This window comes from Ochotona princeps, chromosome 11, assembly GCF_030435755.1.
Source record: "Ochotona princeps isolate mOchPri1 chromosome 11, mOchPri1.hap1, whole genome shotgun sequence".
Classification (NCBI taxonomy): Eukaryota; Metazoa; Chordata; class Mammalia; order Lagomorpha; family Ochotonidae; genus Ochotona; species Ochotona princeps.
The window spans coordinates 44,480,237-44,505,326 of NC_080842.1; the positions used below are offsets into that span (position 1 = coordinate 44,480,237).

Below are 25,090 nucleotides of genomic sequence, written 5' to 3' on the forward strand. Positions count from 1 at the left end.
CAATGTGTTAGCCAAAAATGATGAACTCTGTGTGAGCGTGTGAGCAAGAGAGAGAGAGAAATAGAATAAATCCTTGACTATGACAACTGAAAAATGAAGTAAATGAGAATGTGAGCCTATTCATCAGATATACCTTAAAGTGTCCAAGGAAACTACTAAAGTCTTAAACACAGCTTTTAGCTTTCAACCATTAGTCAACCACGGAAAATTAGCTCTGCATTTTGTTCCAACAAGAAAATCATTTAAAAACATTTCGACTTGCATAGATAATTAATATAGCTGATGTATTACTTGTCAATTATTAATATAATGAGTCAAATTATAAGATTCCCTGTTAGTATGATTTCATTTTAGTTAATATTTAAAGGTTGGTCTTTCCCAACAATTGATATGGCTTATTATTATTTATTTGAATCTCTTCAAATCCATTTAAAAATGACAGTTTAAAAATATTTATGTATTTTTACTGGAAAGGCAGATATACGGAGGAGAGAGAGAGAGGAAGATCTTCCGTCCAATGATTCACTCCCCAGGTGATTGCAAGCTGAGCTGATACAGAGCCAGAAATCAGGAATTTCTTTTGGGCCTCCCACAGGGGGTGCAGGGTCCCAAGGCTTTGGGCTGTCCTTGAATACTTTCCCAGGCCACAAGCAGGGAGCTGAATGGGAAGCAGGACTACCAGGATTAGAACCAGTGCCCATATGGGATCCTGGTGTGTTCAAGGTGAGGACTTTAGCCGCTAGGCTACCGTGCCAGGCCCTGAAAATGATATTTCATAAGTATTTTCCACTGTAAAAACAAGTCCTAACAAGGATGCCATCATTTTTGTTAAAAGTTTATGCAATGAGAATTTAAATATATTCCACAAAGAAATTTTAATAGTGTGACAAGTACTTCATTTTGGGTGGGGATAAAATTCCAAAAAGATATTATAGCATAACCATTGTAAACATGCTTATATTAAATTTTTGTATGTTAGTACTTATTGGTAATCTAATTCTTTGGTTTGTTGTTAAAACGCTCTTGCCTATAATTGCCAACAGTGGTTATTTGATTGAAGATAAAGTTCACAAGCCCTAAGCAACTGTGGGAATTAATTACCTAGTGCAACTCTTGCGGCTGATGCATCATAATTGATCCAAAAAGACACCCAGGACAGAATTGTAATCAATGTAGAAGGCATGTAGGTTTGCAAAATGAAGTAACCAATGTTTCTTTTTAGGCGAAAACTTAGAGAGAGTCTTGGGTACGCCCCTAAATAGAAAAAAATATGAAGAAAACAATCAGATCATCTGATTGAAAGCATCACATTGCTTTCCCAGCATCCTGGATTCCTTTAGACTAAGATGTCCTCACCTGTTGTAAATTCCACTTTCTTGGACACCATCTTGTAATCAACAATTGAAAACTGAGGAAGTTCAATTTTATTGACTCCTGTTACAGCTCCCTCTCCTCCATTCCAATAAAACTCAATGTCATCAGTTGTATAACCATCTGAAACAAAGAAATGTAGCATAATTGAATACAGGTGATCTAGACATTCCATTCAAAAACAAAGTGGGAGCTAGAAGGAAAAATTCCCAACAACTATGACAAGAAGGAATTAGTTTAATTAGATTGATATTTAGGGCTAATGGCGAGTGCTGTTTTTGATGGGCTGGTAGTGGCTGCATCTGGCTTTGGTGGACATAACTGCAGAGCACGTAGTGCTATTTGATGACACTGTTGCATATTTCTTCTCATTGTGATGACCATAGGTCACTCGGGTTAAACTGATGGATGGCTGGATTCCATGTTTCTGGAAAAGGATTTAATTCATGCACTGTTTATCAGTAACAATTATAGAAATAAGAAATAACAATTGAGCGCACATTTTATAACACAGAAGGTATATAGGAGTGAAGTATGAAAAATATCAAATTTGTTAATACCTCTAAAGACTCAAGACTTGGTAAGTATGTTTCTTTTGGACAATTAGGCAAGGTTCTATTCATGCTTTTGATTATACTTAATATTATTATAGCTAATGTATGAACGGAACGGTTAGCAATTATATGACTTCTTGATCATTATTTTGTATCTTCATAGTTAAGAGAGAGAACTTTCATTTAGGAAGATGTGTAGAGAATTGCAGATAGAAGTAGATTTGCTTTCATATTGTTAGCACAGAAGACTCTAGGGCCATGGTCTATCATCTTCCTTCCACTCTGCACCAATTGCCATACTCAGACACGCGTGGCTGAGTATCAGAGTGACTTGCATAAGAACAATGTTGTGTGTGCTTAAAAATGTAAAACCCGTTGAAGTCAAATTTAAGAACATATTTTATCATCTAGAGAGAAATATTTTTCATTTTATTTTCTACTTATATTCACCTTGGGGAATAAAGCATCAAACCATTTCTTTTACAATAGAATTAACTAGGTCTTATGTTTCAGAAGTAACCATTTAATCTTTTTATAGTAAATATCATGCTGCCCTACTTTCGACTAAAGCCAGTAACATCTCAGAGGATAAAACATTGTTTAAAATTCAGAAGCTCAGTGCTAAGTAAGTGCCAAAGAATCACCATCACTGCCACAATAGAACAAAGTTTAAACTGTTCTCCCCTGTCCCCTACATTTTTTGCTGATTAAAAAAACTCTCTGGGATTACCTGGAGATTTAAACATCTGGGAAAAATGCATTTTCTATATGTATTCCAAATAGGGGAGGAATGTGCTTAGTGTTTCCTGAATAATGACAGATGGATAAGAAAAGGCTGTGTGAGATGTATGGGTACCTGGCAAAATTTCATAAAATTTTCATAGTCAAAGGTTGTACATGAGTTAATTCTGTGATTTTCCTTGGAATAAAGAATAAAGTCATGAAAAAAAAAAAACAAAAAACCTCTCTTAACTGTATTGCTTTAAGCATTCTTAACTTTTCTATCCTGTTACTATATTAATGATTATTTATTGAAATGTTTCATCTACTTTGTCTGTAAACCATCTCCTTCTGGAACCTGTCCTCAGTCCAAATGGGTAACGTTCCATATTCAGGGACTTATCCAGCAAAAATAACCCACGTGTATGTAGCAACTGAGGTAGAAGAGGTTTACTTTTAGGTATTCTTGCTGATGTCTAAGAAGCTATGTAGCTTTTTACTTACTGGATATAAAATCATCTATAAGGGACTAATTAATATAGTGGGAATTTACACCTGTTTGAGGAAATTATTCTATGGAACTCCAATGAGTGCCTGATGCTGTGGTGCAGGGGGTTAAGCCATTATCTGCAGTACAAGTATTCCCTATGGGCAGTTTAGGCCTGGTCCAAACTTGGTCATTGCTGGCATTTGGAGCAAATGGAAGATCTCTCTCTCTCTCTTTTTCTCTCTCTCTCTCTCTCTCTCTCTCTCTGTCTGTCTCTCCTTTCTCTGTAATTTTGTCTTTCAAATAAATTAATAACTTAAAATTACAGTGAAATAAATTATGCAAGACAAATAGTTAAGATAAAATAAGGGAACCACCTTAGAAACAGAGGGACTATGCAAAAAAAATTTATAGAAACATAGTTCTAAAACAGGCTAAGTGGGAAAAATTTATTTTCATAAAATATGCAGAAATATTAGTAAAAAATTCTGCAGGACTTTTAACAATAAATCCTAACCAGTTTAGTTCATTGAATTTAAGTGATTCAATATTAGAAAATGTAGTAACATTTATTATTACATTTAAGAAGATAAAATTATATGGTTATCTATGCAAATGCTAAAATGGCACTTGATGCTACCCAATTTTCGTTATATTTTTAACAAAGCAAATGACATCACTGAGTAAATGTGAATAGATAGAAACTTAATGAACTAAGATAACTGTATAAAGTTTATCCCAATCCTAAAGTCGGCTTCATCCTTATTGTAGAAACACTAAAACATTCTCACACAAGATAGAGATTTGCACTACTATTTCTGTTATTTAACAAGCAGTGCATTACAAGAGACAAAGTTTAAAGACAGCTGCTGCTTTAGCTATTTTTGTTGGAAATATACATATATATATATACTTATTCAATATAATTGTACAATTTCACCACTTTATACAACAAAACAGCTAGGACATTATATTCTTCCCTATACAGAGTTAGATTTTCCACGTTTAGTTACCCATTAGCAAATGAAAAATTCAAGAAATAAAGACATCACAAGTTTTACACTGAGCACTCTTCTAAGTATCCTGATGAAACCTCACATTGCCCCACTGTGTCTCCTCCAGGAAGGGAATCTCTGCCTTGCCCAGGGTGTCAATAACGTGTATGCTACCTTTCCATTAGTTCCTGACTGGTCATCTCAGCTATTAAGTCAATTATGCTTATAGTACTTGTATTCAAATGATTTTTTTTTTGGAGACAGCAAGCACAAAATGACCATTTTCACATAACTATTTATATATATATTAATATAATTATCCTATCTTATTATTACTTATTTTGGTTAGTCACTTATACTAACTGAGCCTAATTCATTGATTAAACATTTTTGTGTAAAGCATAGTATCAATGGTGTTTGCTACTGTCCAGGCTCCCCTGCACTTTAACTAAAGCTTATTAAGGTACTGAAATAATTATAGATGATTCGAGAAGAAAAAAATCACTCCCTCCTCTTTCGGTAGAAATTTGAGTTCTCTTGGGGGTAACGATGGTGGTTGGTGCCAAAACAAAGACCAAACGTCTCTGCATACATTGTTATTCGCAGTTTACCCAAGAACATTTTGCCACAGAGCGAGAACATCAGTTTACTCACACCTAAAAAGCCTATTTACTGAAAGATATTCCTTTATGAAGAAGTGACTTCACACAGTGTCTCAAAGCCCATACCAATGATGTTGTTTCCTAGCAACAATAACTGCAATGAAGCTCTCAAAATTTCCTCCCATGCCCTGGGGACTTCTTAGTGGTGCAGAAAGTACAGATAAAATTAAGTTGATGTCAATGGGTAAAATTCATGGAGTTACTGAAACACAGCAGTATCTGGATGCTAGTGTTTTTTAATACTACCAAGAGTCTATTTGGGGTGCATTTTCTAGTCTGGAATTAAACATTATTCCCCCCTGTGCTTAACAGAGCCAGGTGGACAGTCTTATGTTGTATTTGCATGCTTTTGGATCATGTGGAGATTTAAGCTACTAATCCATGAGTGGGCAGATGTAAATAGATTTGCTCTTGTATAGCATCCTTAGCCCCACTTCAGTGTTCATGTTGTGAGTTGATTGCTTAGGGGAATCCTTTAAGTAACATTCTCTGAGATGATGATTGGTTCAGGCTTAGAAGCTATTCCAGGTTTAAATGTATTCCCAAAATTTACTTCTCTAAAATTTGATCCTCAAAGGGCAATAGTTGATCTGCAACAAGTGTTTTGTCATAAGGACTCCAAATTCTTGAATGGATTACTGTCATTATTGTATGAATGTCATTATTAGCCCCAAACTGAAGGACAGCCATGCCTATCTGCTTTCTTCTACTTCTCTTTGGGTCCTTATTAAAAAAAAAAAAAACTGGAGTTCTCACTCCAGTTTTTATCTATTTATGTTTTACTCCCGTTTGCTCTTCTTTGCTTTCTGTCATGGAGTGACCCAACAAGCAGACCCTCGTCAGCATTTGGTGCTGAAATTCCCAGCCTCCAGATCTTCAGCCAAAAAATTTCTTTTCATTATAAATGATCTAGTCTGTGGCAGTCTGCTATAGTAACCCCAAACACATCAAGACAGACGTTTAAAATCACTATCCAATCGCAATATGATGGTCAAATTAATTGGTTAAAAGTAGGCACCAAACCCAAGTTTGTCTAGTTTTAGAAAAACCCAGGACTTCTATTCAATTGTTGGAGGAAAGCCATTTTCTCCCTATCTCTCCTTTAGCTGTTGTGAAACAAGAAATGCTGATTGGAGACTTCCTGGTCCAAATACAAAGGCCAATGTGTTCCCTTCCCGCTTATATCAGTTCTCAGTTGCACCTAATTAAAATGCTTTAATTCACACTCATTACCACATTTCAAATGTTGAAATTATCTCTTGAAATGAACATCAAAGAGTGCCACACCACAATTCCCCTACTCTTCCCCCGAATGGAGCCATAGTAGGAACTTATTAATAACTCTGTCATGTAGTTTTGCAGATCCTTTTAATTATATTAGATATTTATGATTGTGCTTTTTCAGCAACAGATTAGAAAACCAACTGCATTTAATCCTTCTGGGTGCTCCATATTTGCCATGGCAATTATTCTAAAGATTACTTTGGATTACTTCTCATCTATTTCTGTATGTCCATGACAACCCATAAAATAAACCTTGGAAGGCACATTTATTTAAGTACAACTCCATGCAACCACCCACTTCGTGTTTGACTCCTCTCTGACAGTACACTGTTTGAGTGTTAATCTAGTCTTCAAGAATGACAACGTAACTATTTTCTCAGTCAACTGTATAATTATGTTTTCAGATAATCATTAGAAAATATGTCCTTATAATAAATGAAGAATTCATCTCCAGAGTTATATTCAACATTTAATCTTTGTGTCTGTGTTACGTTCATAGGGAAACAGACACAGCCATTTTTCAAAATAGGAGAACCCATTATTTTGGGGGAAACTTTCATATTTCTCTCGTCTCTTCTCTCCAGGCTCCAGTTTGCCCAGGACATAAAACTGAAGGGCAGCCATGCCTGTCTCCTTTCTTCCACATCTGTTTGGGGCCATGCAGATCCATATTCTCTCCTGCATAAGCCACTTCTGATGGATGGAAGAATTAAGTATCAGCAGATTTGAAATTGCAGCATGTTCTCAGATTTGGGATCTTTGAGTGCAAGCATGTGTCTCAAGCTTCTCAGCTATCCTTTGAATCACCCACTATTTCCAAACCAGATTCAAGATCTAACATTTAGAAGTCAGGGTAGGATGCCCAGACGTCTCTCTACTTCTAAATCTTGACATCTGATGCTTCTGCCCGAACTGTAAAACCCTAGACTGATTTCTAGAGACCTGCTCCTTCATAGCTGTTAAAGTGGCCTAGGTTATGAATCCTCATCTTCACCAGACTATGGCTACGCAAAGACTTTTTTGCTTTAGGTATCATATTAAACACCAACAAACTCTATTCACATCCCATATTAAAGTTTCTGTATCTCTAAAAAGTACTGAATGATAGCCCACATTTAAAATATAATATGTATTCATTTTAATATTGTAGTTTTCTTTTTGGGATTTGGAGATGATTTTTCAAGATGTTTGAGAAGCTTATAGTAAGTGGACGTTTTTCCTTTAGTGACTAATACAGAAGTGACTCAGTTAAAATCCATACACCAATGAGGTTCTAGTGCAATAGTCATTGCCTCCTTTTAGCATTCTTTATTTGGACTATATCCAGCTCTTCTTTAAAATTTCCCATTAAAGGCATTTCTTCTCTCATTATTGGAACTCCTAATTCTGTGACCTGTCTTGACTTGCCAGTCATATATCACCTGTAATTTCCTAAGGTGAAGTTCCCTGCTAAGTTGGCTGGTATGTGACAAATATACCCTTAGACTATCCAGCTGTACTTTTTGGGATCGAGTCATTGTCTGACCTCATTCTGACCTTTTCAACCATTTCTGAACTCGTGCTACAGAAGGTTCTACAGGTTTTACAATATGCATGTCCAGTTAATGGCATTCTTGGTGTGACTAGCTAATAAGACCATGACTTCTCTTGTTTATTAGTCAATAGCTTAGTTAAGCAGCAAAATGATTTTATTTCCTTCTGGACTCAACTATGGGATCTAATACTGTCCCATTCAGTTTAATCTAATTCAGCTTGACTCACTTTTAGATGTTGAGATTTTCTGCTTGTTTTTGTTTTGGTTCTGAATTTCTCACCTTTTTAGTTTCATATTATCTGAAAACTTGAAAAACATGCTTTTTAGCCTTTTATTGTGATTTCCTTGATTGAGACAAATGTGGAGCAGTGGAAATAAGGGGAGAGCTCTAGATTACTCCACTGCTGATTTCTCTGTAGGCTGACACTAAAAGGCTTTAAGCAGTACTTTGCAAGGGGACAGCATCATTTATCCATTTAATGTTCATCTAATTGTTTTATTGTTGAGTCTGTATTTCTAAATTTATCATACTTTCTTGGCTCACTGGCTTGCAGTCATATTAAATAAGAAAATTCCATCCCTTTGAGTTGTGTTTAGTGAAATCAAGCTGCCTTCACAGATGATCTATCTATGGGATCTAGGGCTTAGAACTTCATCTGGAGTGAATTAACATCATCAGCGCTCAACTGCACAATTTATCCTTTCAGCCGCCTGGAACAATGAAGTGCTTTATTTCATGATATCAACACCAATAACTGCACGGTATACTATGGGTTCATGCTAACAACCATCCCCACATAATGCCGAGCTCCCAATAATAAGCACCAATGGGACTACATTGCCTCGAGTTATGAAGTTGTGATGCTTTACGAAAATTAATGACTAAATATCAAAACCAGAATTGCTCTATGTTCAACTTCAGTGGTGAAGTAAATGATAATCACCCCCAAGAAATGCTAATCTTACTAAATGCTTATCTTGGTCTGCTTGTTACCAACAGATTTTGTTTTAAAAAAACAACCTGTATCTACAGTTTATCTATTTACAGATCATGTCTTAGAAAAAAAATCCTGACTCAGTTGATTCTACACCAATTAATCAGAAACAAATATTTGCTCTTTTGTCTTCTAAACCTGACCCAGTTCCTACCTTCCTTGGAACTTTCTTGGTGTGATAGGAGCCTCTTCTTGGTTTGTTGAGGTGATTCTATTGACTCCCAACTAGCTTCAGCATGCAGATTGGCTACCACAAAGACCAAATCTTACTATAAGATGACATTTTCAGCACTATCTGAACATTCCTAGGAAACTTGCCTTGATAATCTGATGCCCATGAGATGAACACCTTAAACATCAGGGTTTGAAGAATTTTGGTGCTGGTGAACACATCAAGATGCGGAGAGAGCAGCTTGTCCAATGAAGGAATCTGGATTGCATCCCCTACTCCTGACCTTGCCTTCGCTTCTCTCCCATTTGGTTGTGCCTGTGTTTTACCCTTTTACATAAGCTGGTAACAGTAAGTAAACTTTTCTCCTGAGTTTTGTGGGCTGTTTCTCCAAACCAGTTAACACAGGGACAGGTGTGTTGGAGCCTTCAGTTTGTAATCAGGTCAGAAGAGATATGAGTAATCTGGGCATCTCATGTTTGTGACTGGTGTCTAATGAAGAAAACCTCATGGGACTGAGCCCTTAAATCTGAGAATCTGATACTAACTACCCAAAGTGAATGTCAGAAGTGAACTGAATTGCAGCACACCTATGGGTGTCTTGGGGTAGGGAAATTGGAAGATGGGAGGAAAAAATACACGTTTTGTATCATACATATTATGAGCCATAATAATTGCAATTTCTCATCTATTGACATTCACAGAGTAGATTTTTCTAGAAACATGTATAGTCAAATGTACTTTTATAGATTTAAAACTCTTTTACATTATCCTCAATGAATATCCTAAGCATTCATATCTCCCTTTTTAAAAACTATTTAATGAGGTAAAAGATGGAAATACATTGTGACAGCTAATTATTTTTCTTAATTTCTGCCCATATCAGGATATGATTTTTCTAAAAATAATGAGCTTCAGAGTACTGTACCCAAATAAAATACGTTTCAAGATTCTGAGAACACTTTACTTAATATTGTAGTCATGCAGGGCCGAGAGCATCTTCTTATTCAGTCTCCACTTAAAAGGAGAGCCTGGCCTTACTGGAATGGTCACTTTTGCTAGTAATTCATGCTCTGTTTAAAAGAAAGAGCAGGGGATGCTGTTATGGTATTATGCTGCAGTGGCTTAAGTACCACTGTAGAAGCTGGCACCTGGTGTCGCGGTGCTGGTTCAGGTCCTACCTGTCTGCCTCTGATCCAGATGGTCCAGGTACTTAGTTCCATGTCATTTTGGTGTGAGACCTGGATGGAATTTCAGGCTTCTGGCAGTCATTTGGGGGAATGAGCGAGCTTGTGGATGGAGTATCTCTCTCTTTTTCTCTTTCCTCCCTCACCCCTTTAACCCATACTCTTCCTGTGACTCTTCCTTTTCAACAAATGAATCTTAGAACATAAATAAATAAATAGAGGGAAAGCCAAACCTGGCTCCACTTGGGTTGCTAAAAGGTTCTGGCAGAGAATCCTACGACTGCATTTTCCCAAAAGAGAAAAACAATTACCGTCACTTGAGCATATGTTCTAGAACCCAACCTGTAAGTAGAGAACCTAGTGTGCCAATATTTAGATTTTGTTGCAGATTGTTTAAAATCTTATTTAAGGTTGATGTTGATTAAGAATATAATTACTTAAAAAAAACCAAAGAGAAGAAAGTGTTTTGAATGTTTTCCTCAAAAAGAAATACTAGTTTGTGAAGAGGCACATTTGTTAGCCCCGATGGTGCAATTTACAATGTACACAGGCACAGAGGCATCCCCTGGCACCCCATAAAAGTATAAAATTTTTATGTGTAAATTAAAAATTGCTATAAAGAGAATTCATAGCCATTTGGCATCATTAAAGTCTTGTTGTAGTAGTAGGAATAAAAAAAAATCGGGCCTTGTTTAGAGAAAAAACAAACCTCCAATTTAGACAAGCATCCAACACACCAAATGTGTTTTCATTTTCTCAAGCATAAAGCTTTCAGGGTAAATAAGGTCATAAACATTTACAGCAACCAAGCCAATTACCCGGCTAACTGAAATTTAATACTATTTTAATGTCACCACCCTGGCAGTAATTATTTTTGGTTCACCACCCTAGATTAACAGTGTGGATACTAATCTCAGATATCTAATGTTTATGACAACTTTGGAAAGTTGTTCTGAATATCATTATGGTATTTTTATTTTGAGGAGTCATGGACTTCACAGTTTTACAGCTAGTAAGCATGCCCTTAAGTGGCTACTGAGTATTGTTTTGTCATATTTAATTTCTTCCTACCTTTTTCCTTGTTTTTTGAGACAGTGGTGGTGAAGGGTCTTTTCACTGAAAAATTCTTATAAGAAATGATAACTTGTCAATAAAATACCTTTTTGCAAAGCCTGTTGGAATATGTAAAAAGGGGCCTGGCAAGATAGTGTAATGGTTAAAGTCCCCATCTTGCATGTCCCGGGATCCCATATGGTCACCGATTCTAATCCCGGTGGCCCTGTTTCCCATCCAGCTCCCTGCTTGTGGCCTGGGAAAGCAGTAGAGGACAGCCCAAGGCCTTGGGACCCTGCACCCACATGGGAGACCTGGAAGAGCTCCTGGCTCCTGGCTCCTGGCTTCAGATTGGCGCAGCACTGGCCGTTGTGGTCATTTGGGGAGTGAATCATCTGACGGAAGATCTTCCTCTCTGACTCTCTGTATATCCGCCTTTCCAGTAAAAATAAATAAATCTTAAAAAAAGAGAAATATGTAAAAAGTCTAGAACTCCTCCAAATCATTCATGACAAAATGTCCGCAGAGTATTGTTACAAGAAAACAAATCTAAATACAAAAGCTTGTGTATACCTGAATATGCAATCAAGAATATACGTGTGGGCCCGGAGTGATGGCTCAGTGGCTAAATCCTCATCTTGCAACTGCCAGGAGCCCATATGGGCACTGGTTCATGTCCTGATGCTCCACTTCCCACCAGCTCCCTGCTTGTGGCCTGAGAAAGCAGTAGAGGACGGCCCAAGGCCTTGGGACCCTGCACCCATGTGGGAGACCCGGAAGAAGCTCTGAGCTCGGATCAGCTCAGCTCTGGTTGATGCAGCCACTTGAGGAGTGAGCCAGCAGATGTACAATCTTTCTCTGTAAATCTGCCTTTGCAACAAAAATTAGTAAATCTTACAAAAAGTGTGCATGTAAATAGTTAATAGTAATTGTGGATGGTAAAAATATGAGTGACTATTTTTTTGTATTGGAAAATCATGGTCATGTGATGAAAATGCAATGCTTTTAAACATAAAGCCCTAATAAGTTATTTTTATGCTCTAGAAATTATCTGAATAAATTTGGGAAAATAAATTTTAAGTCTATGAAATTGTTCAAATAACCTGCAGAGGGCACTGCAGATCTTCCAGAATCATGCGTGTCTGGCTTTGGACTGAAGATTTCATTCCTTTCAGTTACAAAAAATTTCAGTTTTTCATGTGGAGATTATTAACTTTGGTTCAGTGCACTCTTCAAGGTTTCATTTTAAAACATTTATATATGTTAAATGACACAGGGACAATTATGTTGAATATGCATCTTGTCAAAAGATCAGATTTTCAGCAAGAAACATATTTGCATGCAACTCTGATTACTAAAGTAACGGTTCTTTCAGTATATTGAATGTTCAGCGAATAGTCTTCTCACATATCTTGAGTAGGACAATCTATGCTAGCTTGCTACAAACATGAGTCATGAAGAATCTATGTGCTGTTTGTGGCATTGAGTCATTTTTCACATACTTTAGTTATACAGCTTGAAGCAATAATGTGTATCACTTTAAAATTGCTGTAATATGACTCAATCTTAATTTCTATGAACTTATTTGTCTAGTGTCTTACTTGTTTTAGGTATTTAAAAATTCTCCTACTTCTTATTCACTCTCAGGTAGTACTCATTGAAGTTTACTTTTTTTGATATCTAAATCTAATGCTTTTACAGGTATTGATGCAAAGTATATGATCTGTACCCTAGACTTTCACACATGCACTGCACACCACCCACGTTGGTTATGGACTGCCATGCCCTTACGTAAACAAAGTAGATTTTATTTACCAGGAAGGTATCTAGGCTCTGGACATCCTCAGCTGTCTCCCAGTGTTTCATTTATTTTAGATCTCTGTTAGGATCAGATTGGATGGTGTTAGCAACTAAGAGGTCATCTGCTCTCGTGGGTTTTTGTGTAACTTCTTGGTTTTTAAAGGCTGTGTGAATCGAACGCTGTAGAGCCTATGATTCACACTTGTATCTGTAACTCATCTGCACTCATTTCCAAGTGCTAGATTGGTGTCACAAAGGTTATTGTGGCACGCATGTTGGACACATTTGTATCTGTGTTTTTAAAATTGTATTGTGTCTGGACATGATGAAAATTTCCTATCTGAGTATTATTGGTTTTGGGGGGATTTATTTTTCATTTCATGTAATTTTGCAGTTGTATGAATGAAACACGTGGCTTGTTGCCATTTTATTTATGTTGGAGTCTTTATTTCTGATGTCAATAAAATAGAAAGGCAGACCAACACGAATCTGTCTGTACAGCTGCTGGGTGTGGTGTAGAAAGGAGGCAGCAGAGTAGAAAGCCTGGCACTGCAGTGGTTGCCCCACGTCAGACCTAGGAAGACAGGCAGTGATCATGCGTTTCACGTTCCAGGTGAGAACAATCAAAGCGTAGATTTCTGTGACTTAATTGGGAAGGCTGAACAGTTCCCGGTTTGTGGCTGTAGAAATGGGGCCAATCATCTCTGTTCCTGACTCCTGGGAAGATCGAAAAGGTCATGTCGTAGACAATGCCACAGAGTGCTTCTTAGAAGCAAGTCATTACCAAAATACTGAGATGCTTTCCACAAGCACCACGTGTTGCTTTAGGATGGTTTACAGCTGCTGTGGGTCTCCACTTCTGTGGCCCTGCTGGGGGACATCTGGTAACATCTGTTTTTGGCTCTTAAAATGTGGAGAGGGGTGCTTTTCAAATTGAGTAGATAACGGCTAGGAATGCTGCTTATCACCATAAATTTGAGGACAGTGACCCTTAAGATGGTGACCTTATCCAACATGTCATAAGTGCCAATAGTATGAAATCAGGGTCTGCTAGTTTGAGGTGTTGTGGTTCATAGATCAGTTTCCATCAAAACCATTTGTATGGATACCGTGACAAGTGCTATAGCATGAAGCCTTGATAATATTTTGAGAGGATAGAATTTTTAGGAAGGAGGGATGCAGATTTGCTTTGTGAGCAAATTATAAATATATTTCTTTACAGTAATCCAAATTCTTAATCCTGCCCCCAGTCTCCATCTTATTCATTCGGGTCACCCACGATGATGAATCTTCAAAAACTTCATGAAGACTATGTATTATTAAAAGAAAAAGCTGTGCATGGATTAAAAGAATTTTTGTTCCAGCATCATCTTAACTTTTAATTCTACTTCCCATGGACTTTTTGTTGTACTCTCCTACTTGGTGAGGCGGAAATGATACAAGAAAGTAGATGAGAAAGCTATGGTTCATCTACTCCATGGAATACTACTCAGCTATTAAAAAAAAACAAAATGCAGTTCTTTGTGGCCAAATGGGCCAAACTGGAAACCATAATGCTAAGGGAAATGAGCCAATCCCAAAAGGTTAAATACCACATGTTTGCCTTAATTTAAGATGATATGATCTTATGTATAACATGTTATGTTATGAATGTTATATGTTGTGTATAAACTAAAATTGAAGTGTAGGTGAGGTGGTCACAGAAGGTGGCTGGGAACTCGCATTTACTTTTAACATATTGGTTACTCATTACTATGTCAATTAATTCCATAATGATATAAATTTTTGCTGATGGTATGTTGGAGCTTTCAATGATACTGGGATGATACTCTTTCAATGAGCTGGGATGATACTCTGCTGGCTCTGTCTTCAGACCAGAAAGGGTATACCTAAGAAGCCGTTGAACTTGACTGGACAATAAGATGCTGGACTCTATGTTTGGTATACGCTTGCAATGGGGGAATCTCAACTGAACTTGAGCTGTGGTTATGCAACAATGTGGAGGAATCCACCATGGTGGGAGGGTTTGGGGAGGGGTGGGGAGAACCCAAGTACCTATGTAACTGTGTCACATAATACAATGTAATTAATGAAGTAAAAAAAAAAAAAGAATAAAAAAAAAGAAAGTAGATGTTGGAGATGCTGTCTCATACACATGATTCATTAATAACTGAAGGTCTGAAAATTAGAAGGATGCCTACATGTGCATATGTTCTGAAGAATCTTCTTCACCATGCAAACACTAGTTGAAATGATTGCAGAGGAGAGATGAGAGGAAGAGAAATCAAGAAGAAAGAAGAATCGGATGCAGGCACGCCTGGGTCTGCCTCTTTCCCTTCTTGTGAGTTCTGGTGTCAGTCAGCGTCTTTATAGTTCTGTGATTATATGAAAGGAAGGAGTAACGGAAGGAGTATGACTTACTTGTGATTTTGTAACAGTGAGATAGACTTTCAGAAGGATCCTAGTTACAAACATGTGCCTGGGAGTAAGATGTAGTTCTGGAAGACTGCGAAGTCATCCTGTTAGGATGGTTTCTATCAGGAGTCAGCGAAGACAAGTAAAATCAGTTTCATGGTGATGTTTCTGGAAGCATCTGTTGTCTTAGACTCAACTACAGTTGGAGGAAAAGTACAACTGCTTCTCTGGTGAAAAGATCCTTTTGCTCTTGGAGCTCAAATTCAACATGAGGGGAAAGAGTAGAAAGATTGGGAAACAGTCAAGATGTTACTGCACTTATGCTGGAAGAATCTTTGAAAGTTCTGAGTTGGACTATTTGGAAATGATTCAACTGGAGCATAGAATGAAAAACTTAATTAAATGATAGAAAATAAACAATGCATTTTGAACCTTTTTATTTTATTGACCTTGAGATTCTTACTCATTTTAGTACTCTGGGAAAAACACAGAGATTATGATGCTTAGCGTTTTATATCCAGTCTTTACAAATAACTAGTATGCCTGCATAAGCAGAGATCATTGTAATATTCTCCAAGAGGACTAAAGTTAAGTTCCAATGAAAACATAGATTGAAGTTTAAGAGCATATTGAGGTACTTTTTCCTTCCCAAGGAATCTTTACAATTATATAGAGGTTGCTAAATTCCCAGTACTTCATGTTACTAAAATATGAACTTCTGAATATATTTGTACTAGAATACTTGATCATAAATCCTTAATGCCACATTTTTCTTTTTCAGAGATAATGTGGTTTAACCCACGTACTTCAGAGTAAATGATCTTGAATATGATCGACTATCTCTGATACAGGTTATTCTCAGACCAGCCATTCCCAGTTATTCATTTTCATTCTAAGAGAAAGATTTGGGCTAGTTACTTTTCATGAATTTCCAGCGCTAAGTGCTCCTGAGAATTCTTTAAGAAATTCAATGAAAAATATTTATCCTTGAAACTTCAGTGCTTGGCTGTTCTTCCTTGCTGAAGGTAGTATTGGCAGGAAACTGTTTATGTACTCTTTTTTTTTATTTTTAATTCATTAATTACATTGTATTATGTGACACAGTTTCATAGGTACTTGGGTTCTCCCCACCCCTCCCCAAACCCTCCCACCATGGTGGATTCCTCCACCTTGTTGTATTAAACCTTAGTTCTGCCTTGCTTCTGAGGCTCTTCATATGCACTGTCACAAGAAATTCCACAGAAGTCATTACAAAGAATATGTGTAAGAAGGTAGAAATTCTGCTCCTGAATGAGTCCCAGAAATAAATACTAGTGTTTGCATAATAATATTTATCAAAAGCACCCATGCCTCCTAGTGATCATATTCACAGTTGGCAATAATTTAGTATCTTTTATGGGTCAGATATAGAGTTACATATTGTAGGTGCATGTTGGTCAGTCATTACAATGGACACTTAGGAAGAAATAATCCCCAGCTAAGGATAAAGAAACAGACATAAAGAGTATAGAAAATTATGACTACAAGTTCTGTTAGGGCAGTATTAATTTATTTCTAAAATTTTCCTTTAATATTATGGTGCCTGGTTTTCTACTAATTTTTCTTTTTTCTTTTTGTTTTATGTTACATAACTTTCAAGCCTATTTGGTCATAGGATTTTTTTTTTCATGTTGCCAGTTTATCCTTTAATTTCACATTACAGGAAGAATTGTCCTATACGACTCCCGTTAATTTCAGAGGTTTGATATTTACATTTTATAGATGCAAGACAAGTTCAGATGGTTCACCTTTCTATAGTACATTATATTCAACTATAGTGTAGTAGAGTGAAGCTTCTGAAAGTTCACGATTAAATATGTATCATGAAAGATTGTGCATAAATTTCAATATATTTTGCCACCCAAATAATTTTACATTTTAATTTAATTTTCCACAAAATATCTGAAGCCCCTTATATCATCTGTTCAGCACCACACCATGTAGTGTATTGCATTCAGTTGCAGGCTGAGTTCAGGCAAGATTATGAAGCCCTATGGGAACTGGCCAACCAGTTGGTTTCAATCTAGTTATCTATCCATATTTCAGATTGCATTTTACTCTGGAATTTGAAAAGCAGGACAGGAATCATTTTGAAAGTATCACCCTGGGAGAAAAAGATGTCAAAATAATTTTCATGTGTTGGAAAGAAGCGGATATAAAATCCAGGGTCTTGATTCTGGCTGTAGGCTTGCCGCTTTGAACTTTATTAAGGTGTAGTCACCATGAGTTGCAGAAATTGGTATAGTGAGTTCAATTACAACTCTTTTTCAGCTTTTAAGAAAACATGTGGGCTTGGCAGTGTGGCCTAGTGGCTAAGGTCCTCGCCTTGATCCCATATGGCCGCTGGTTCTAATCCCGGCAGCTCCACTTCCTCTCTATCTCTCCTCCTCTTAGTATATCTGACTTTGTAATAAAAATAAAAATAAATCTTTAAAAAAAAAAAAGAAAGAAAACACATGCAGTGCATGCCCACTGTGAACAAGCACTAAGATGAGCTTTTGGAATAAAGGCATCAATGAAATCTTTATCTTGTCTTTATCTCAAAAAACTCATTGTTAAATGATGGATAAATTAAATGCAATATATTGTAAAAGTGTTAGGATAAAAGGAGGCACAAAATATTGTAGGAGTACTGTGGAGGTAATACATCATCCATCTTCTAGAGCAGAACACTCAACCATCTTATTTATACTCTAAAATAAATTTTTACTAATTATTGAATGAGCAAAGAAATAAATCGTGGGGCTTGAGGAAGAAGCCTAGAAATAAAACTTCCAATGACTTCCTCTTCAGTCACCTCCTCCCTCTCCTTGCTAAAATTTTGTCAATAAATCTTGTCTTTCTTGCTGAGATTACCAATGATTTCCCAGGTGCCAAAGCACTGGGCCCCTCTGCCCCTCTACATCTCTGGATCTCGTGTTTGTTTTTGCTGATCACAATCACTTAGCAATTCCCAACTCCTTTCACTGTTTTGAAATAATAATTTAGAATTTTTTCCCCTTGCTTGACAGTTTCCTATCCTCTTCTGGGAGTTTTCCCAAATCAAAAACAGTGATGTTCTTTAGGAATGCCTTACTTTCTTTCCCATCACTTTCAGTCTTGGTTCCTAAATCTTGTCTCTGGAGATTTAAATTTAAAATGTCCAACATTCTACCCTTCATCCTCCAGTGGTACTTCCTTTTGCACATAAAATACCAAAATGAAGCAATCATCTTATCCTCCCCAAGCTTTCTGTTCCTCTTTTGGAACCTTCCAAGTCCAAGTTCATGGTATTTTCATTCCCTTAGTCATTCATGAGATGCATCTTTAATTCTTCCTTCTTCCTCACTTCCTGTGAAGGACTTGTCAATATCTGGTCACATGGAAGGTCACACTAGATTCTTTGGGATTAGAGCCACAATGACAGTTGTTACCTCACACCACAGCCAAGGTCTGAATCCCCATGCTCTGTCATCTTGTTTTAATGATTCAAGAAACTCTTTTTTTTACCCCAAAAGGAGCTTGTATCTGATGATAGAAATGCCCATCAACTGGGTCACTGAGCTGTTCTGTGGTGCGGACTCGGTCAGACTCCTGCCAACGCGTGGCACATACTTAGTGGAAAGATGATACGCATCTTCACCGTGGCAAGACTCTCAGATTTGGGTGCATGTTTGTGGTTACAGCATGACCTCACATTCCCACTGATATATGAACCTCATTTTAGACATTTCTGTTTTTCCTGTCTCTATTATGTTATTGCTCTTCATGATTTTTTTCCCTGAACTACAGCCACAACTGAGTTCACTAATCGGTCAAATTCTTATCTTTTTATCTTACAACATCCAACAGAATGTTAAATTTAAAATACAAATAGGACAATATCATGCTCAGCTTGAAACCTTTTAATGATCTTAACCTATAGTTGTCATTTTTAAACTTTGTTTCCTGAAAAGTAATTGATGGTCTGGAAAAATCTCCATAAAGCACCTATGTCTCCTAATATTGAAAGATTGTGCAATAATGCCTACAACGTTGGAGGTTTACAAATTCACATTTATGGGGTATTAAAATAGAGTGTGGTGGAGATGAACAAAATCTGATTTAGAGAGTTCTTTCCTTGAATTTTTGGATCCCTAACCATTTTTGGAAGGATGCCTATTAGCATTGGAATATCATAATAGTCCTAACTCTTTCCTTGGCCTTCAGGGCTCTTAATGATCACCTTCTGTCTGTTCCTCTAACTTCTCTCTCTGCCAGGTATGTTTCAACAGCACAAAGCAGTGCTGTTACTTCAACTGACCTCATCCCCCCGTAAGTCACTCTTTCATAGTCCTGGTCAATCTTTTTCACTGAGTTCTGTCTGATGATGTTTGTTGAAGCAGTCCCCGTGACATTAGGCCTAAAAGCTCACTATTAGGTGCTGCCTTGACATCTGGGGACAGGGCATGGAATGGCCTAAGTGCCAGTTCTCCTTCCTTTCTGCTCCTGTGGATAAAATCATCTAGATTAACAAACCCTGTTATCATGAGACAAGGCACAATACCTGTGTTATCCCTAATGACGGTGTTAGTTTTCTGTATAAATCAAGAATTATTTATACAAGTCAGTCACATCCATCCTGTGAGAACTGAGGACATGCCACCCTCTTGGTACAAAGCCTGCTTTCGTGGCTGCTGACTGTTCATCCTTTCTTAGTGCAGCAGGCAAGCGGCTTTGCAGGGAGTATAGCATCTTTCCCTCGGAGCCAGCCATGCGCTCCCATTGGATGTGACTATCATGCTGCTGCTGAGCTCTGCTCTCTGCTGCTGGGTAGCATATGTTCAGCTCCCCCGAGAACCCGAGGGTGAGGCTCCTTATATCACAGACAGGATGAATCTTCCTAGGCAGAGAAGGGTTTTCAAGATGTTTTAGGTAAAGGAGCAGTGGGACTTTGAAGGAAGGAAGTCAGAATGCATATGGTGGCTATGTCTGGGTTGGTTGAAGAAAGAGTGTGTGACAATGGATTAAGGAGACATTATACAATATTGGTCCCCCAGGTTGCTTACAGTGTCACAACCTAATGTCCCACATATCTCCAAAAATGTTATTAGTCTAAAAACCAAAATCGATTATAAACTGGGTGGCACGTGAAATCAGTAATGTTGGGAACTCAAGTCACAGTTTTAATTATCCCATGACTTTGAATAGCTTGTTATGGTTCACGATAAAAACTGGAGTGGAAAGAAAAATTAGAAAGGCTGACTTATGGAGGCACCCACCTTTGCCATATAGTGTAATTCTTATGTGGGTGAAGAGCAGGAGAAAGCATTTTTGAAAAATGAGGATAAAGTTGAGATTCCCGTTAGGCCTTTTGGTGGATAAAGTTGGCAACTCAGCTGAAATACAGGGTGTGACTTATACATGGTTGAGTGAGCCTATGGACAATTAGAAGGAATGAGGCTTTTTAAAAATCAGTGGGAAGCATAATGAGCATAACTCTATAGAGAAAGTATTCTCACTGTAGTACTTAGAACAGATAGGTGGAGTATAAAACCAGTGGAAGAGGTGTTAGTTAAGAAACTCATTTGCAAAAATTAATGCCCAAGTTGCAATTTGAGGGCCAGTAGGAGGCACTTTACTTTAGAGGTGCAAGATTATGTATTTTCTGCCTGAGATTAGTTTATGGGGACATATCTGCAGGCTTGGTAAAGAGATGTATTTTTTGGGGAGATGGCTTTCTATACAGATACATTTGGATGGAAGAAGAAGTCAGATGCCTTCCAAATAACACAAAGGCTTTGTGAGCCCAGGAATTGTGTTAAAATGGGCACCTATGGGTAGAATAAGGGCTTTGAAAATTAGGGTGAAGATTGCTTATGTTGCTTCGGGCATGCTTTTATTTTCTGTGTCAGTATGAATCCCAGCAGGAAGCAGATGGCACATTCACTGTGAGCAAATTAAAGAGTGAACCAGAGGGCTATTTACAACCCTAAGGACCAGGCCAAAAGAAACCAACAAGGACTGACAGACAAAGTAAGCATCCTGGGCAAGCAACAGCTAGGGAGCTGGTTACTAACTATCCCCAGGCCTGAAGGGTCTGGGGAGAAAGCAAAGCGTGTGCACTCTAAGTCCAAAGAGAACAGCTACGGATGTCCAGCAGCAGCTGTGGCTGAGACACAGGAACTGAGTCCAACCAGAGCAGTAAGGGAACTGCAGGGGCAAATGCCTTCATTTCACTTTTCCCTTCTTCTCTGTCCCATCTATGCCTCTCCTTATTAAGATTAACCAGTCCATTTAGGCCAACTTCCAAGAACACTGGCAGGTGGCACAAGTAGCATAGAGACAGGAACAACCACTATCCTGAGTCTCCCTGGTGTTGTAAATCATTAAAACCAGAAAAAGAAGCAAGCAGTCACAGCAAAGACTCCTCTCGTGGTCCTCCTTGCAAAATGAAGAATTTTCTAGGAAATAACAAGATTAAACTAGATCAACTAGGTTTCAAAGAATGAATGATAAATTAAGAGGAAGAAAGAAACCAAAAATTAACAAAAATGTTAAAAACAGGAGCAGATGTTGTGGTTTATTGGGTTAAACCATTTTGGGGGGTACATCCACATCTTATATCAGAGGATGGGTTCAAGTCCTTAGCTGCTCAGTTTCCATTCCAGCTTCCTGCTAATGAATTCTGGGAAGCAGGGGAAGATGGCTCAAATGCTTAGGTCCCTGACGCCCAGATGAAGCTCCAGGCTTTTGGTTTTAGCCTGGCTCAGCCATGGCTGCGGGGGACTTCTGAGGAGTCACTAGCAAATGGAGAATGTCTCTCACAGATGAACATGAATAAAGGAAAGTCAACACAGACTCTGTATTTCTACATTTTTGCCTAGAGGTCACCACGTGAACTGTTTAGGTTTTTGTTTGTATATTTATTTTTAGACAGATGACTGGCACCATCATTCACTAGCTCTCTCTGTGTGTGTGTTTAAAAGATTTATTCATTTTTACTTGAGGAACAGATTTACAATGAGAGTGGGAGGGAAAGAGAGGGAGGGAGAGAGGGAGCTGAGTTGATTTGAGGCCAAGAGCTTCTTCTGGGTCTCCACAGAGGACTGCAGTGTCCTAATGACTTGGGTCATCTTCTGCTGCTTTGCCAGGTTGTAGGCAGGGAGCTGGATTGGAAGTGGGGTCACTAGAGCTGGAACTGATGCCTAAATGGGGTGCTAGCATTTCATGCAGAGGATTCATTTGTTAAGCCACCATGCCAGTTCCTGTCTGTCTCTTTATTGTTATCAGTAGTGTAAGCTGAGCTAAGGATTAGAAAGGAACAATATTTTCTTTCTATTCTGGAACTGGAGGGATGGGAGAATACTCAGAATGTCAGAATACATTTTTCCAAGAGTAGTTCTTAGTAACTAATTTCTGCCTCTTCTTTGGCCTAATAATTTGTTTGCTTGTTATGCTGAGAACATACTTTGTGGTACCCATAAGCATCCATTACTATTTTGAAATTTTTTATTGCCTTGGAGTGTGTTGATCATTTTTTGCTATTTTAATTTTAGCTTGTTCTGTTTTATTCTTTAGAATTTTTGTTTTTTCCATTGACTCTACTTTTAATTTCCATTTTCTATGCTATTTTAATGAGAAAAATAAATTTTAAAAAGTCTTTGAGAGAATTTTATGTTTAACATCTAAGTTCTTTTAACTTGGATTTTCTTGCTTGAACTTTTAGCTTTTATCCTTGTAACTTTCATGTTTTCAGCTCTTTATCTCACTGATTCTAGGCTTTTTATATTTTTTATTTATGCTGGTTTTTTCTTTAATCTTTTATGACTTTTACTTTTATGTTTTATGTTTTAAAAATCTTACTGGTTTTGCTTTTCTTTTTTTCCTACTTCTTAGGTCTCACTTTCATTTAACTTTTTATCATCAGGCTAACATTTTGCTTTATTTTCTTATATTTTAATTTGTTTAGTCTTAATTTAATGCTTTGATTTGCCTCAAGTTAACTTTATTCTCTAAATTCATCATTTTATTATGACATTCTTGCACCTCTTCTGCTTCATCTACTTATTATCTTTCTCTTTTATTTTATAATTTGCTTGTTTAAATACAAGGAGGAAAGAAACTGAGAAACATGAAAAAATTAGTAACTTAGACAGTTTGGAGGCCCTTGTCCTCCCTCACCCCCCTTTTTACACTCTCCCCTTAAGGACTTCTGATACAGTAAAAGATAATCTCCCCCATAGTCTCACGCCGGAACTTCCCTGGAATCCGTGACCTATCAGTCTCTTCTGATTCCCCCTCTGTTGGTTCAGGGCCTTTATGTCTACTGCTGGTGAGCCTGTGGGGAAGGACGATTGCTGGCTGCTTCTCTGATGCATGAAGTTTGTACTGGGCAATTCCAGGCTGTAACTATCTCCAGTGATCAGATACATGTGTCACTGGGGAAGAAAGAGATTGATTCACTCCTTTGATCTCAGGATTATTGCCGAGATCCTTGACTGATAAGACAGAATTTTCATCCATCTGAATCACTTCTCTGGGAGGCTAGCTATGATCAATCCTCATGACTACCTACTCCTGCAGTGATGAACACTTTTATGATCTTCTTGTTATTTATTCTTTACATCCCACAGTGGTATTAATTACCTCTGGTGCACGAAGTGCCATGACTGCCAAATGGCAATGAAGCCTACCTTGGAATCAGTAGCAAAGGCAGAGGAAGGCTTTGTGATGGACCATTTTCTCAGGATGGGTTATTAACCTAAACAGAAAATCATTCTCCAGCCATTCCTTACAAACTGCTCAAAAAGGGGCAGAGCCTGTTTCTAGAAGTTTCTACTACTATGTCATGAGAATGCCAAGCAGAGATATGCTTCATATCTATACATAAGGCCATTTATGTACACACACATACATACAAAGAAAGCTCTCTCTCTTTTTCTCTCTCTCACATACACACACGCACACACGTTTATATTCTTTTCTGCTTACTGCTATCCCAAAAATGACCTTGGAACATGGTCATGTCTCTGTTAGAGACTAGCATAGCTGTTTCAGCATGTTGAAATAAGAATCAGATTAGAAACAGTGAAAACAAATGGTCAGGCCTGGAATGTGGCCTTTCCATCCTCATCACCAACACACACCAAATTTTTCTAAGCCTTGGTTATATGTCATGGCATATGGTATATGGCACAAAGGTCCAAGAAAACAGGCTCAGGAGTAACACTGGCCTCACATGTCAACTCTGATAATTACCAGACTGTGCCATCATGGAAAAATTGCTATAATTCTTTCATCTCATTTTTTTTATCATTAAAATGTATATTGGACGTTTGTGAAGATACAAAGGGCTTATCACATTATTTGTACATTCTAATCTCTCCATAACTATAATTATTGTTATTTAACATTCAGCTTAAAGGTTTCATGAAAATAGAAATTTGTATTTCCTTGAGGAATTCTGAGAGTTCCATGAACACTATACATGCACACATATGGGTGTGCAAACACATGTATACTCAGACACATGCCATTTCAGTCTGACATTTCTAGCACCCCTTCTGTGTGCATATTTCTTTGTGGCATTCTCATAACATATTAGGCGCCTCTCCGTCTACATACTTTTTTTATTATGTGAACATCTTGAGTTTAGAAACTGTGTTTTATTCACGTATGTATATTGTTTTTTCCCTCATTTAAAAATGTATTGTTTTAAAAACAGTTTTACCTGTCAGAAGATCATATATATGTGTTGAAGTGTGATAAATTCATTCTATAATGATCAAATCAGGATGACTCTCATTTTTATCATCTTAAACATTTGTTTGATTAGCATTTGATAATGATATCAATTTATGGGAT

The 25,090-nt window shown here is 37.5% G+C and overlaps 1 protein-coding gene across 1 annotated transcript in view; it reads right to left on the reverse strand.

Annotated features, from left to right (window-relative positions):
• Positions 1–25,090, reverse strand: part of GABRB1 (gamma-aminobutyric acid type A receptor subunit beta1) — a 185,130-nt gene that overhangs the window by 10,380 nt on the left and 149,660 nt on the right. Inside the window, exons 3-4 of the mRNA XM_058670429.1 lie at positions 1,357–1,494; positions 1,102–1,254 (exon numbers count right to left, since the gene is read on the reverse strand). Coding sequence (XP_058526412.1) covers positions 1,102–1,254; positions 1,357–1,494 — 291 coding nt within the window. The remainder of the gene's footprint in view (positions 1–1,101; positions 1,255–1,356; positions 1,495–25,090) is intronic.